Raw genomic sequence first — 17,436 nt, 5'->3', positions numbered from 1 at the left:
AAACTGGGGCAAAGCCCTTTTCAATAAACTGGGGCATAAGCCCTTTTCGGTAAACTGGGGCATAAGCCCTTTTCGGTAAACTAGGGCATAAGCCCTTTTCGGTAAACTGGGGTATAAACCCTTTTCAATAAACTGGGGCATAAGCCCTTTTCAATAAACTGGGCATAAGCCCTTTTACACTTCCTCCATCCATATAAAAACCCAACCCAATGCAACATGTCATGTATGCAGAATGTCATGCCCATATTTGAATAAACAATCATAGTCAAGTCATTCATATCACCAACACATATTCACAATCAATCCGTCAACCACACAGTCCAAGTCAGTCACTTGCCCACAAGGGCAAAACAGTCATTTTTCACATTATAAGGGTATTTTCGTAATTTTACCAAATATCAGGATTTTCCATGATCATTACAATTATCAATATTTTTGAGTGTTTAAACAATGATCTTTAACCCACTTTATCAAATTCGGGCTTTTGGGCCCAAAACCCCTAATGGGCCATACGAATGCTGATTTAGCCTACTTAACCCAAATTTTACAACAATACTGACCGTGTTAACGTGAAACTTTTCCAAATTCCATTTTCTATCAATTCTACCCAAATGGGTCCGAAAGCCCATTGGGCCCAATTTCAGCCCATTGAGGCCCAACTTACCATCGTGCACAAAATTGAGTTCTTACCTGTTCCATCGATCCAAACACCGATCTTATCGTATTTATCGCATCTACCCAAACGCAACATTACAAGTTCTTGAAATACCCAGTATTTTAGCATTTCGCTTCTCGAAGAAATATTAATCTAAGCTATTACGAGGTTAGTACACACATTACGGGTTGAAGTTGAAACGTTTCCATAATCAATCGCCTCGATAACCACCACATCACTCAAACTTAACTAATCCAATATCAATATATGTAAATCCTAAGCACATCACCATACGGAACATAAGGGCATATTCGTCATTTTACCATACAGGGTATTACGGTCACTTTACCCTACTGAGGGCTTTACGGTCTCTTTACCCTACTGGGGCTTTACGGTCTTTTTACCTAATAGGGTATTTTAGTCATTTCATCCTATAAGGGTGTTTTGGTAAATCTACAAACCAAGGGTATTTCAGTAATTTTGTAATCCAATGGTATTTCCATAATTTTTAAAAAGTCAAGGGTATTTCTATAACTTTGTAAATCAGGGGTATTTTGGTTATTTTAAAAATTGAGGGTATTTTGGTAATTTCACAAGCCAGTGGTATTTTGGTAATTTTACAAACTAGGGGTATTTTTGTAATTTTACAAATTAAGGGTATTTTAGCAATTTTACAAACCAAGGGTATTTTAGTAATTTTACAAACTAGGGTATTTTGGTAATTTTACTGATCGAGGGTATTTTGGTAATTTTGTAAATCGAGGGTATTTTAGTAATTTTGTAAATCGAGGGTAAAACAGTAATTCTATAAATCGAGGGTAAAACGGTAATTCTATAAATCGAGGGTACTTTGGTAATTTTACAATTTGAGGGTATTTTAGTAATTTGGTAAACTAAAGTATTCTAAACAAGGATAACAATACAAATGGGCCTAAAGCCTATTCTCGGCCCAAATAGGCCCACATGCTCATGTGGCCCTTTTAGGCCAAATCTAGCCACAGATATGAGATTCAGCTAGCCTAGTCTAATATTTACTACACAATCAAACAACTTATCCAATTGGGCCCGTAGGCCCATTGGGCCCACATGACCCCTTTCGGCCCATCGCGGCCCGAAGTAGCCATCCTACAACTAGAGTAGCGAGAACTACACACCTGATTGGCGACTGGAGTTAATCCAAGGTCCGAGCACTCTTAGCCGACGCCCAACCTAAACGAGCACGCCATACAGCGAAAGGGATCAGCTAAGAAAGGTACATTTACTCTCCTCAAGGTTCCCTCTATTTAAAGCTAGCCTCGCAACCACTCTTATGTTAGCTTCCCGATGTGGGATCCCTCCAACACCAGAGTTTAAATTCAACACCAACTCTTGCCACCCCCTGTTAGCAAAATAAATGCTCCTTGCTTGCCATGGGATTCGAACCCATGCCTCCCCTCAGATGCTCCACACGCTACTTGCCACTAAGCCACAAGGCTTTTTGTGTCATATTTTATCCCCAATTAATTATAAGGTCTAAAGGCCAAAGTCTAGGTTCCCTTAAAAAAAACCAAAATAAATTGCAAGAGCCAAGGCTTGAACCCAGACTCCCATACAACCTTAATGACGCTACAACCACTAGACTACAAGCTTCCTTGTGTCATTTATTTAACACGATAATTTAAAAACCCTCATCCAAGCATCTAGGTTTTTTTTCTCTTAATACCAAAATTTTTGCTAAAGCCCATGTTTGAACCCAAGATTTCTCTAACACTTCTCAGGGCCATTAACCACCAAAGCAGACATTTAATTGTGTTATTTCATTGCACAATTAAATACCTATATACAACCTCCTTACGGACCCGTACTCAAGGCCCAATACTTCTAGGCCCAAATTCGGGATGTTACAGACCCCCATGTTGCATCTTCAGGAAAAGAATCGGCACATCCAACTAACACTTCCGTAGTGGCTTGGTTTCCTGTCTTGACTATTCGCCTGTCTATAATTTTAACTGGTTCCTTTGGTAAAGTACCATGAGCATCCCCAGTGGTAAGTGAACTTGAGTTAGTGCCGACCCAACATGCTTCTTCAGCTGGGAAACTTGGAACATTTGATGAATATGAGACTCCTATGGAAGCTAAAGATTGTAAGCTACTTCCCCCACCTTTTGGATCACTGGAAAAGGTCCATAGTATTTTAGAGATAGTTTTTGAATGATGATTTTCCTAATCGACTGTTGTTGATAAGGTTGCAGCATCAAGTAAACCAGATCACCAATTTGAAAGCTTCTTTCTGAATGCTTGTCCGCAAAGTGCTTCATGCAAGTTTGAGCTTTCTTTAGGCAGAACTGTAGTAACTTCCTTGCTACGTCCCGAGCTTGTAGACTTCTATCCACCACTTCTACGGACGAAGCTCCAGCCAAATAAGGCATATGTGTAGGTGGAGGCTGGCCATACAAAGCCTCATATGAGGTGAGCTGGATTGCCAAATGGAACGAGGAATTACCACCACTCAGCAAGTGGTAGCCACTAGAACCAATGTGCAGGTGTTTCCCCAGAGATGCACCTGAAGTAGTTTTCAAGGCATCGATTTAGAACCTCAGTTTGGCCATCCGTTTGAGGATGATAGGCTGTCAATAGCAAAAGCCTAGTGCCCGCCTGTCAAAATAGCTCTTGCCAGAAGCTGCTAATAAAGTTTTTGTCCCTATCCAAAATGATGGAATCGGGCATGCCATGAAACTTATAAACATGATTTAAGTATTCATGAGCTACATCTTTAGTGGTGTACAGGTAAGACAAGTCTAAGAAGTGACCATATTTGGTGATATGGTCTACCACCACTAAAATAGAGTTTTTTCTACTTGAGTTCGATAACCCTTCAATGAAGTCTAGGCTAACCAGTGACCAAGCTCGTTCAGGAATCGGTAGTGGCTGTAAGAGACCAGGAGAAGCGATTGTCTCGCTTTTACATTTCTAACATACTACACATTCTCGAATCCATTTCTTAATATCTGTGGTGAGGCCCTTCCAATATAATAAACTCAAAAGTCGCTTCCTTGTGACCTGAAAACCGGAATGACCTCCAATAGCATTAACATGAAAATGGAAGAACAACTCCTGCCGCAACTGAGGAACCTTTCCAACTACAATCTTCCTTTTTCGTAGCAAAAATCGATCGTCCCATGAATATTTTGGATTATGAGGTTGGAGCTGTGCAATATCCTGAATGATTTTTTGCAATTTATCATCACCCACATAAGACTGTTGCACCTGTTCCAAGAAACTTGAAATGGCCGTACTAGTCGACATTTGGAAGTATTGACTATGCTCAAGCTGTGGTTGACGGGAAAGGGCATCCGCTACCCTATTGTAAATCCCTCTCCTATAGGATACCTCAAAATCGTAGCCCAACATTTTCGCTACCCAACGCTGCCGGAAGGGAGTAACAGCCACTTGATCTGACAAAAATCGCAAGCTCTGATGATCCATTCGGATTTTGAAATGCTGGCCTACCAAATATGCATGCCATTTTCGAACAGCCAATAAACCTGCCAGCATCTCTTTCTCATAGATCAAAAAAGCTTGATAGTGCACCCCAAGGGCCTTGCTAACGAAAGCCACCTGCCTCCCTTGCTGCTGTAGTACCGCTCTTATACCAAAACCACTTGCACTTGTATCGACTGTAAACTCCAACTGAAAATTAGGATGCACCAAGACGGGAGTTGTGGTTAAAGCTTATTTCAAAGCTTGAAATGCCTCTGTGGCCTATTCTGACCAACCCCAGCCATTCTTTTTCAATAAATCTATTAGAGGTTTGGCAATGACACCATAGTTCCTTATAAACCTTCTGTAATATCCACAGAGACAGAGGAAGCTGTGTAACACCCTGAATTTGGGCCTAGAAGTTTTGGGCCTTGAGCATGGGAGCGGTTGAAGGCAGCTTATAATATTTTGTTGTGCATGTAAATTTCATTAATGAAGGCTTGTTGTAGTGTTTAAGTGTGCTGAGAAGTGTTGGAGAAGTTCTGGGTTCAAATCTGGAATTTAGCAAAAATTTTGGTTTAAGGTGAATCAAACCCTGGGTGTAGTAGGTAGGGCTTAAGAATATTGTTGGGAAAATTGTGCCACAAAAAGCCTTGTGGTCTAATGGCAAAGTAGCACCACATAAGAGGCAAGAAGGTGGCGTCATAGAGTTGGCAAGGAGGTCCAGGGTTCGAAACTCATGGCAATCAAAGAGCATTTATTTTGCTATGTTGGGATGGCAAGAGTTGGTGTTGGTTTTAAACTCTGGTGACGGAGAGATCCCACATCGGGAAGCTAACATAAGAGGGGATGCGAAGTTGCCTTTAAATAGGGAGAACCATGAGGAGAGTAGAGGTACCTTTCTTGGCTGATCCCTTTCGCTTTATGGCGTGCTTGTTTGGGTTGGGCGTCAGCTAAGAGTGTTTGGAGCGCAGATTAACTGCAGTCTCCTAGCAGGTGTGTATTTTTCATTACTCTAGCAGTAGGACGGCTATTTCGGGCCGCGATGGGCTAAAATGGGCCATGTGGTCCCAATGGGTCCGTAGGCCCAAGTGGATAAGTTGTAAAATTACCAAAATACCCCTGTTTGTAAAATTACCAAAATACTCTTGATTTGTAAAATTATTGAAATACCCTTGTAGGGTAGAATTACTGAAATACCCTTGTAGGGTAGAATTACTGAAATACCCTTGTAGGGTAGAAATACCGAAATGCCCCTGTAAGGTAGAATTATTGAGATACCCTCGTGGGGTAAAATTACCATTTTGCCCCTCATGCGTAAATGACTAACTTGTGTGATGATTGGGTTAGTTGACGTGGATTTATGTTAGTTATAGTTAATTCGTAAGTGTAATGTGTTAGTGATCGATTGTAGGATTATCGCGTGGGAGATATCGTCATCAATAGTCATCAACCAGGTGTGTAAACGACACCCTCCCTTAGACTGAATCAGAAAAAGCCAAAATACCGAAACGTCGGTATTTTGTGAACTCGCGAGCGTGCGAGTGCTCGTGAGACAGTTGTTAATGAATATGGTGCATTTGGATGATTAGAGTGCAGAGTGCATTTTCGTGCACAACGGTATTTTTGGACTTAATGGGCCGAAAACGGGCCAATAGGCCAACGGGCCCACTTTGGTAAAAAGACGAGGTAAGTACTTCTGATTACTTGGTAAACGTTAGAATAAGCATGAAACCTTAGCAATAGGTAATAATTACTGAAATACCCTTATGCATGCAAAATTACGATTTTACCCCTAGGGTTATATTTTTTTTTCTGAAAAGCATGATGTTTTGTTTCTGTATACGTATACCATGACATATTATTTCTGTTGCATGGGACATGGGTTTATATTGATGAAGGAAGCGTTCTGGCAGCCTCACTGCAATCTGGTGGCCTCGCCACATATATCTATCCTGGTGACTTCGTCACAATATCGGCAACCTTTGTTTAAATCTGGTAATTAACCGCATATATATATATATATATATATATATATATATATATATCTGTTCTGGTGGCCTAGCCACAATATCTATATCTGGTGACTTCGTCACAATAGCTGACAGCCTCGCTGCAATTTCTGTGGTGTGTAGCGATTGGGTGGGTTGAGTAGTCTCCCCACATGGTGTAAGGCTGGTACGGGGGTGTTATGGATGGCTCTGGGTTGGGATTTCTGCATTCATGATATATTTGTTCTGTATCTGCTATGGGCCTATGGGTTTCATTCTGATTTTTGTACTAGGCCAAGGCCTAGATAAGTCTGACTCTGAGGTTTGATCTGTTTTGGGCTATGGTTGGGTTATGTTACACACTGAGTTTACCAAACTCACCCTTTATTTTCATCTCAGCAGGAAATCCCCAACCATAGTGGGCTTGGAGCTGTGAGGGATTCGGAGTGGCCACATATCTGCAAAGTTAGTTTTTTCTAAGTTAGTTTATTTTTATTATTTTTATATTCTGATTTAATTTTGGGTTTTAAGTTGTAATAAGGCCGCTATTTAAATTTCTTTTTCCGTTATGGTTTTATTTTACGATTATGTTTATATGATGACTAAAATGCTAGTGTTAGGTCATGAGTTTTCAAAATTAATGAACGTTTTCAAAACTCAACAAGCACAACAAATGGATAGCCTAAAGATTGATAAACTAACTTTTCATTCAACCGCTGTTTTTACAAAGACCACCCCAATCACTTAAACCAGCGAATGCATACTAAGTCGTAAGTTCATGTGACACGTCAGATATGGCCATAACGTCTGGGCCGGGTTTGGGGTGTTACAAGCTGCGCAACTCTTTAGCTGATCGAGGGGTTGGCCACAGGATATACAATCAATATTAGTGGTATCCATCGAAACAGTTCCCGCGTGTAGTATATGCCCCAGATATTGAATTTGAGAAGAGCTGAAACAACATTTAGTCCGTTTAGCATATAGCTATTGTTCTATTAAAATGAGAAGGACTGACCTCAAATTTGCAGATGTTCCGACCACGATGTTGAATAGACGAGTATGTCATCAAAGAATACTAGCACGAACTTCCTCAACATTGGCTAGAAGTCAAGTTCATGAGAGCCTGAAAACTAGAGGGGGTATTAGTGAGGCCAAAGGGCATCACGAGAAACTCATAATGCCCCTCCTGCGTCCAAAATATGATTTTGGGCACATCGGGTTCCCACATGCGGGTTTGATGATATCCGAACCTCAAATCAAGTTTGGAAAATACTCTAGCTTCACCTAGCTCATCCAGCAACTCCTCAATGATAGGAATAAGGAACTTATCCTTAATTGTATGTTGGTTTAATTGTCTATAATCCATGCATAATCTCCAATTGCCGTCTTTCTTTTTGACCATTACTATAGGAGAGGCAAATGTACTAGTACTGTCTTGAATTATCCTAGCTTGAAGCATTTCCTGGATAAGCTTCTCCATTTCATTCTTTTGTATAGATGGATATCGATAGGGTCGCATCTTGACCACTACCCCTTCATCCTTCAAAGGTATTCTGTGGTCTTGTAACCTATGTGGTGGTAGCCCTCTTAGAACCTGGAAGATGTCATCGAATTCTACCAACAGCTTCTGAAGTCGATCATTAGAGTCATTGACTTCCTTGGTACTAAGTTTTAGTTGGTTGGGAGAACTCAGTGCAACTGTATAAGGCCCCACCGACTCCTCTATAGTCACAAAACACTTTGGATTCTGCTCACTGCTTCCTCTTGCTAATTAACCAGGAACAATGCCTTGAATAACACATGGTGCCCCTTTAATGTCAAACTGCATAGTCAAAGAACCAAAGCTCCATATAATATCCCCAAGTGCCAATAACATTGTACTCCCAACACCATGTCACAGCCCTTCACCGGTAAGGCCATAAAGTCTGTCTCAAACCTGTAATTTTGTACCTCCCACGAAACTCCTTTGCACATTCCTTTAGTGAACAAACAACTTCCATTTGCTACCAATACCTTCAACTGCTCTTGGTTCACCACTGGTAGTAGTAACCTATTAACCAGTCTTGTGTCGATAAAGTTATGCATACTCCCTGAATCCACGAAAATAATAGCCAAACATGACCCTACTCGAGCAACCACCCTCATGGTATTATGCCCTTGTAGACCAGTAAGGGCATGCAACGAGATCATATGAGACTTGGGGTGCTCTTCTTCAGTCACGCTTTCCTCTAATTTTTCAGAGCAGTCATGAAAATCCTCTGCCTCACTATCAGAAAAAGGTTTCAGCAACAATTGATACAATTGAGATTTCGTGCATTTGTGCCCTGCCTGGTATTTGGCCCCACACCAAAAACAGGGGCCCTTTTATTTTTGCTCAGCCATCAATGCTGGTGATATAGTTTTATAACCCAATTTGTTAGTTGAGGCATTACTCATAAATTGCGAAACTGAGATAGCCCTTGTGGGAGAAGAAGAATATCTAGAAGTGACAGAAGCGTTAGATAGCACTCTAGGTGAACTATTCCCTGATGTTGTTACCCCATATCCTTTGGTTGAATAAGACAGCAGGACTTCAATTTTCCTAGTCAACTGAAATGCTTCAATCAAAGTAGATGGTTCAAACAAATCTAGGTAGTAGCCGATTTCCACCTTCAGGTTACTAAGAAAAATACTAAGGGCATAGGACTCAGGAAGATGTAGCTGATTCAATAGACCCACAAACGCATCTTGGTATTGCTCAACAGTACCATGCTGTTTCAGATGTACCAACTCCCTCATTAGATTCCCAAACTTTCCAAATTTGAAGCGGTCTTACAGGCTCTTCATGTAAGCTGGCCACGTCAACATTTGTAAACATCCATTACACTGGGAATAAAAATGGTGCCACTCTAGAGCTCGACCATCTAAGTTCAACATCACTACACGGATCTTGCTAGAGTTTGGGGTCCCTTCTACCTTAAAATATTGCTCCAACTTGGTCCACCATCCTTGAAAGTCAGTACCATCAAACCTGGGACACTCCAATCGACTTATCTTCGCTAAAGTTCCTGCCACAAAAGTTTAATGTTGCAAGTGTACACTACTCGCATCCGCAACAAGTGGATCCATCGGTGCGGGTGGATGCCCAGTGTCCTTAGGTAGAAACCCAAGAGGAGCCCCTAAAACCCCTTTCCCTTGATCTGTTGAGCTAGTTGCTAGAGATCCCTTCGGAGGAGGTCCAAAATACTGTCCTAACAAGGCTTACAAATCTTCCCAAAACTCACTTTTGAATTCCTGTAGCTGAGTCTCTATTTTCATCTCCAAACGAGCTATTTCCTCTTAGATTTTTAAGATTTCCTGTTGTATGTTCCCTACCTCTTTCTGTAATTGAGTGGACACACTATCATCGGCCATTATGGGATCGTAATAGCTCTGATACCCTTGTTACACTCTGAAAATTTAGATATGAGAATTGAGGAAGAAAAGAGAAAGAATAGAGAAGAAATGAGAGAGATGGAGAGAGCTCTGAAAGTTTTTCCTTCAATATTTCGATATCTGCTTCCATGCACATCATACGTTTTATAAACAAAATAACAAGAAAAATGACATGGCGGTATTTCTATTATAAGCAGAACGCATCGTTTAAGTAATCCCTAAAACTCCCTGTTTCATTTTAAAAAGTTGACTTCTTCCTGCTTTCATTCGGCTCATAACAAAGGGATTTGTTGTTTGTACGTTTGATAAGTTCAGCATAGGTGGAGGAGGGGTTTTGATCTCTTGAAGCGTAAGGAGGAGTCGTCCTTGATCATTCTAAGGGCACACTGCCAGGATAGTTCTCTCTTGATCGCTTGCGCTTAGTGGGTTGTGCTGCCTCAACATCGGGCTCGGTGGCTAAATCTCTTAGTTCTTCTCCTTATTTTCCTTATATCATCTCGCCTTCTTTTTATTTCTTCTTAATTCCACATATTCTTTTCCATTTTATGTAATTGAAAGGGACTGTCTAATAAGGTTTCGGGTGGTTTTTGCTCCTTTGTGTTTTCCTGATCATTGATAAGCCTGTTTGTGAACTATTCTTGTCTAATCATCTTAGGATAGTCCTTTCTATTTGTTTTAGTTATCACTTATTGTCACTCTATGGTTTTTCTATTATTCTTTTATCTAGTTATCCTTCTTTATTTTGTGGCATCTTATGGTTCTATTGTGGTTGCGTTAGGGGCGGTGGAATTTTTGGTTCTCGGTGGGTAGTTGTTTTTACCTTTGTCGTGCGTGTAAGGAGCCTGGTGCTTGTGCAGTCTGTTTATTTGGTTATCGGTGTTTGGGGCTATTAGGGTGCTTTTGGGTGATCATTATGGACGATGAACTGAATGGAATGCTTGCAAATCTAAAATTTCCATAGTTTGGAAGGGAAATAATGGTGTGTCGAAATACAACAGAATCTAACATGCAGGGTTTTGAGGCATGGGCTGTAGGAAAATTTATGGCTGAGGAAAAAATCAATAGGGAAACAATGTATCGGGTTCTAAAATCTCTATGGTTTACAAAAAATACATTAAATTTTGTGGCAATGATGGAAGGTCTGTTCTTGGTGAAATATGGGTCGAAGGAGGATAAGGAAAGGATCTTTAATTTGGCCTTTTGGAGCTTTGATCAGTGTTTATTTTCCATGGTTCCTTTTGTGAAAGGACAAGACATGAGCTGCTATAATTTTCATCATGTGCCATTTTGGGTCTGAATTTATAATATCCCTTTCAAAAGAATGGACTGTCAAATGGCCATTAATGTTAGGGGAGCTATAGGAGAGGTCTTGGCTATTGATTGGAGAGACAGAGACGAATGCTAGATTGATTATATTAGGGTAAGGGTTAAATTGGATATCTCTAAACCCTTGAGACAGGTTGTACATATGGTTGAGATTGATGAAGACAAGATCATATGTGCCATCAAGTGTGAACGACTTTGTACATTTTGCTATATATGCGGTTGTGTAGAACATCACACTCAAAAATACAGGTAGGTTGAAAGTATCAAAAGAATTGATAATTTGAAATTCCATTATGGTAATTGGTTAACGGTCAAATTGGGACGGCCAAATTAGGGTGTGAGTTTTTGGCTAAACAGAAAAAAAAACCCTAGAAATTAGGGAAGGGAAAAAATAAGACGGTGGGAGGTCCAAGACTACGGAGGGGGTTTCGTGATGATATAGAGGGGGAAAGAAAAGGCAAAAATAGGGGATGAGGTATCAGATTCATGCTCACCAGTAGGTAAGGACGCTAATCTAGCCATGAGGGAGAATCTTGGAAGAACGAGGAACAAATGCAAAAAGAATAAGGCCGGGAATGAGGAAGGTCTTCATAAGAGCCCATTGAGAATGGTCCGTAGGAAATTGTCAAAGGGAGCTTCTCCTTTCAAGGCAGGGGCTGGTGATCGCCCCGTCCAGAGCCATGAAAATCCTTTGTTAGAATTGTCGTGATGGTAGGAGCCCTACAATAGTTCGTGAGTTGAGATAGCTCTTCGCTATCAAAGACCCCAGCATCAAGTTCTTGAGTGAAACTAAACTCTAGGCTAATGAATTTGAGAATATCCGTGTTCGGAACAAAATGGACGGATGCTTTGTTGTTGATCCTGATGGTCGCAAGAGGGGGTTGGCATTGTTATGGAGGGATAAAGTAAGCGTGACTATTGAGAATTATCCATTGCATCATGTTGACTCTTTGGTTAAAAATGAGAGGAATGTTCAGATTTGATTCATGGGCATCTATGGCTATCTCGAACCAAATCAGAGACATAGGTTATGTGAGACCCATTAGAAAGTTAGGAGTCTTGTGAGAGGTGATTGGATCATTGGGTGAGATTTTAATGAAGTTATGGATGATAAAGATAAGTGTGGGGGGATGTAGTCCTAGGGTGGTAATGTATAACTTTCGAGAGGTTATGGATGAATTAGCGTTGGTTGATATTAAGCAGGAAAAGGGGTGGTTTATGTCAACAAAAAATCGTGATGGGAGCAGGTTGGTTAAGGAAAGGCTCGATAGGTTTTTGGTTTCAACTAATTGGTTAAGATATGTGTCATTCTTATCTTCGACTGTGATTCGTCAGGCTAGATCAGACCATGATGCCTGTAACGCCCCCACGCTCGAAACCGTCGCCGGAGTCGAGCTTGAGGAGTTACCGAACATAATTTATCAAATTAAGAACTTCAAATCATTTGTTTCTACATTCACAGCTTTCTAGCTACCCGCGTCATAGTTACAAGAAAAATTATATATCGAGTTACGAAACTCGAAATCAAGATCTGTAATTTTTCCCTAAATCTAGACTCATATATATATTTACTAATTTTTTCTAGAAGTTTTGGTTGGGCCAATTAGTATAGTTTATTAGTTAAAGTCTCCCCTGTTTTAGGGTTCGACTGCTCTGACCTATGTGTATTACGAATCAGATATATCTCTATACAGAATTTCAATTACTATGAGGTTTGTTTCTCTTAAAAATAGACTCAATAAGGAATCTGTAAATATAAATAAAAACTTCTAATTATTTTTTTAAAATTTATTATGAATTTTTAAAGTCAAAACAGGGGATCCAGAAATCACTCTGGCCCTTTAAATATCTCATAAAATATAATTTATATGCCTGTTTTACTCAATCCACATGAAAATAGACTCATTAATATTCAATTTCATAACTTACTCATCATTTAGTTCCATTTATACTATTTTTAGTGATTTTTAAATTCATGTCATTCTTGCAGACAATATTCTATTTTAAGGCAAGTTTCATCTTTTCATGAGTTGTTATGAACTAGATAACCTATTAAACTTCCATGATATCAAACATGATCTAAATTTAACCATCACCATGACTTATCAATATCAAACATTTTCTCAACCAATCATGGCTATATCATAAAATTATTTACACAAAATAAGTATATTGCTATACATGCCATACTTAAGTTTTACAAGCCATTTACCTAGATGAAAGTCCTTTGGATAGTGTGATCGAACCTTCGACCGTCCCGATTCCCGAAATGGCTTGTTCAAAACTACAATAAATAAAGAGGAGGAGTAAGCATAAATGCTTAGTAAGTTCATATGTAAATAACAAGTAACATAACAATACAAATATACCAAACAACTTTAGCATGGTATCACCAAAACATATATCATATTTCTAAACATCATTCATCATCTTACCGCCTTATCGTTGTTGTATCTATTATCAACCCGAGGGTTAAGAACATACCTGTCCAAAGTTTCCATTTCACAACACTTACCAAAACGTCGCTTGCATCTTAAGTGTTCTTTCATTTCACTAGAAATTTCACCAGTTGAACACATCGGAATACAACTCGAATACACGGATAATTTGCACATAAGTGTCTCATATGTAATCAAGAAATCATGTAACCCGCCCCTAAGTGAACTCAGACTCAACTCAACGAGCTCGGGCGTTCGTATCCATAAGTGAACTCGGACTCAACTCAATGAGTTCGGATGCCTAGTTACATCTCACGAACTCGGACTCAACTCAACGAGTTTGGACATTTGCATCCATAAGTGAACTCGGACTCAACTCAACGAGTTCGGATGCTCAACCATCCTAGTGACATGTCACTTGTATCCTAATCTATTCCTAAGGTTCAAACGGGCTTTTTCCCTCGATCTCACATTTGTCGTCTTCCATGGAATATCGGAACCGATACTCGGTAGCAATTCATATTTATCAAGTAGTAAACATAATTTGCATATTACTCAACATTAACCACAAAGCATAATATTTCACGATAAAAAATCAGCGTATTATATAATTAACATCAATAACTTAAAAATAACAATTATGCTACATTATTTACTCATCAACTTACCTCGGTACCAAAATATAAAGATTTTGCAATTTAGTCCACAATCTTTTCTTTTCCTCGATCGCGACTTGAATCTCGTTTCTCTTGATCTATAATACCAAATTAATCTCATTTAATACATACATTCATCAAAACAGCATTTAATACGAACTTTGAAAAAATTACACTTTTGCCCCTAAACTTTTGCATAATTACACTTTTTCCCCTAGGCTCGGGAATTAAACTTTATTCCTTATTCTTATGTTTTATAACATGCTGATCACTTTTCCCTTCTATGGCAACATCAAATTCTCACTCTAACACATACTTGTGACTATTAGGTATTTTTGCCAATTAAGCCCTTTTACTCATTTTCACTCAAAACTGAGTAGCACAAGTTGTCTAACATAATTTAAAACCCCATATTCTATCATAAAACATCAAAATACACAAATTTCACCTATGGGTATTTTTCCAAATATAAACCCTAGGTTGAATTATTGCAAGCATAAGCTTAATCGAGCTTAAGGATTCCAAAAGCGTAAAGAACATTAAAAGCGGGCTTGGAATCACTTACTATGGAGCTTGAAAGTTGAAGAAACCCTAGCTATGGAGAGAGGGAGAATTCGGCAACAACTAAGGAGGATGATGACCAATTTTGTGTTATTTTTCCCATTTTATTTCATTTAATATCTAAATGACCAAAATGCCCCTCCTTACTAAACTTTCAAAATTCCTTCCATGTCCTAATTTTGTCCATGAACTTAAAATTGGTCAAATTGCTATTTAAGATCTCCTAATTAATATTTCAATGAAATTTCATACTAAAAACTTCTAGAATGCAAATTTTGCAACTTATTCGATTTAGTCCCTACTTTCAATTTAAGCACTTTAGGCATAGAATTTCATCACGAAATTTTCACACAATCATGCAATCATATCATAATCATGAAAATAATTATAAAATAATTATTTCTATCTTAGATTTGTGGTCACGAAACCACTATTCTGATTAAGCCCTAATTCAGGATATTACAATGCCATTCTTTTAAACACTTTGAGGAAGAAGCCGAGGGAGGATATGAAGGACCCAAGGCTTTTTTTTTAAGTTTGAGGCCTATTAGGCTAAAGTAAAGAAACAACAGAAATACGATTAAGGGATTACGTAATACTGAGGGTAATTAGGTTACCGATTCTAGAGGTATTCGTGAGATGGTTTAGGATTACTCATGTTCTTTATTTAAAACTGAGGCTAGTAGCACTCTTGAGAAAGATTTGGATTTGATTTCGATGTGCAATACTCCTGTGATGAACTCTGCGTTGGATAACCATGTTAGAAATTTAATATCCGATTTTCAATGAAATCAGGACAATGGTTTCAGGACAACAAATACCGTATAAAAATTTCGTTAATAAATTTTACCGTTTACATGCTCGATTTGATAAAAAGGACTAAATCGCGTAAAGTGCAAATGTAACACCCCGAACCCGAGACCATCGCCGGTGTCGGACACGAGGGGTTAACGAGACAAATCCTCTTAAAGTGCCGACCAATTTGGCCTTTCCAGACAGGCTGGAAAACTGCGTCACTGTCCTTAAAAATCATATCTCGAGTTTCAAAACTCGGAAACTGATTCCGTAAATTTTACCTGAATTTAGACTCATATATCCATCCATGGATTTATTTCTAGAATTTTTTGTCAGGTCAATTGGTACAGTTTATTAGTTAAAGTCACCCATGTTACAGGGGTCGACTACACTGACCTTCGCGCGTTACAACTTGAATATCTCTCTGTACAGGGTTTCAATACTGATGCCGTTTGTTTATAATGAAACTAGACTCAAAAAGGAATCTTCACATATAAGGCATGACTTCTAATTCATTCTGGATAATTTATGGTAAATTTGCAAAGTCGCGATAGGGGACCCAGAAACCGTTCTGGCCCTGTCTCACGAGAACTTTAATATCTCTCGCTATACTATTCATATGATCATTTCGTTACTATCACATGAAAATAGACTCGTCAAGGTTCTATCTCATAATTTATTCACTATTTAACACCATTCCTACAAATTTTGGTGATTTTTCACATCCACGTCACTGCAGCTGGCAGCCTCTGTTTTTAAGGTAGGCTTTACCTATATTGTAGTTCCCATGGACCAACTATAGTCTAGTCATACTTAGGTCCACATATGATCATATTTAGCCATTCCAATGGCTGATCATGTGACCAACTCTCTCATTCCAAACCATAATCACATCATGAAACCAAATATAATTACAAACCACATATGGTCAATTTTCATACTCCACTTTTACGAACCATTTTCGCATGGCCTTTTATATACATCACAAAGTACTTAAAAACAACCGAGGGTAGTCCTATACATGCCATATCCAAAACTCAACTAAAGGAGTACCAAAAAGGGCTTTGATTGTGACAGCCCAAAATTGACCATAGTCGGAATGTGGTTTCGGGACCACAAAACCGAGGCATAAAAAATAATTAAAAATTTATTTTGATGCCTATAATATGTGTGTGCTCATGTATGACATTTTATGATGATTGATTTAGTGTTATAAAGGTGAATTCCACAAGAAAGGACTTAGTAGTGAACTTTGAAAGTACGATAGGGAAATGTGTGATGACTAATTAAAGCATGCATGCAAAATAATGGACTTGCATGTCAAATTCCCCTTTTTACAAGTGATGGCCGGCCATGACAAAGAGATATGGGCTAAACATGTCATGAAACATGTTTTGTTGGGCATTAGGAGAAATAATAAACAAATAAGCATGGGTAAGAAAAGAATGAAAAAAAAAATGTGTGTGAGAGTAGCATTCCCCCATTGCCGTGCAACCAAGAAGAGAAAACAAAAAAATTTGTTCATCCTTGTTCTCTCCTTTTTGGCCAAAAATACTAACAGGAAGAAGAGATTTTTGCTTCATTTCCTTTGTTTAGAAGAGATCTAGAAGGATATTTGGCTAAACTTGCATCAAGATTGAGGTATGTATGAGGTTGTGTCATGAGATTCAATCATGTTTTAGTTGCCAACTTGATGTTCATGTTAGCCATGGTTCAAATCCTTGTTATGCCATGGAAGTGGTATTTGGTCAAGGTTGGTATTGTGATAAAGCCATTGCATGTTAAGTGTGAAGCTTGATGATGATGCATGCAATGATGGATTGTCTACTCTTGAAATTTCTTTGTAGCCATCTTGAGTAAGACTTTGAACTTTCTTTTTGTTTAACCATGATTGAAGATAAAAGGGGCATGATTATGATGTATTCGGCCATGATGCATTCATGAGCATGGTTCATGCTTCTTGCATGTTAGTTAAAATTTGTGTTTTAGATGGCTATGGACACCTTGAAATTCGCCATGCTCATATATGTATATATATGTTTGCACATGATGTTTTGGCTATGAAGTAAGTGATGAATATGTTTGTTTAAAGAAGAAGATGTTGAAGAATGCTTGTGAAATTGCAAGCACATTCGCCTAGC

The 17,436-nt window shown here is 38.8% G+C and overlaps 2 protein-coding genes across 2 annotated transcripts in view; both read right to left on the bottom strand.

Annotated features, from left to right (window-relative positions):
- Positions 1–7,195: 7,195 nt before the first annotated feature.
- LOC108471651 (uncharacterized) lies at positions 7,196–8,883 on the bottom strand. Its single transcript, XM_017773237.1, has 3 exons — positions 8,554–8,883; positions 7,980–8,433; positions 7,196–7,872 (listed from the first exon to the last, which is right to left on the bottom strand). The coding sequence occupies exons 1-3, from the start codon at positions 8,881–8,883 to the stop codon at positions 7,196–7,198; spliced, it is 1,461 nt and encodes a 486-aa protein (XP_017628726.1).
- A 2,606-nt stretch (positions 8,884–11,489) lies between these two features.
- Positions 11,490–17,436, bottom strand: part of LOC128291593 (secreted RxLR effector protein 161-like) — a 41,237-nt gene continuing 35,290 nt past the window's right edge. The window contains exon 2 of the mRNA XM_053026773.1: positions 11,490–11,706. Within this exon, the coding sequence (XP_052882733.1) occupies positions 11,490–11,706 (217 nt within the window). The remainder of the gene's footprint in view (positions 11,707–17,436) is intronic.

The sequence above is a fragment of the Gossypium arboreum genome, chromosome 4 (genome assembly GCF_025698485.1).
Source record: "Gossypium arboreum isolate Shixiya-1 chromosome 4, ASM2569848v2, whole genome shotgun sequence".
NCBI classification, from domain to species: domain Eukaryota; kingdom Viridiplantae; phylum Streptophyta; class Magnoliopsida; order Malvales; family Malvaceae; genus Gossypium; species Gossypium arboreum.
The sequence above is the reverse complement of the archived record's forward strand: the minus strand, read 5'-3'. Positions and strand labels throughout refer to the sequence as shown.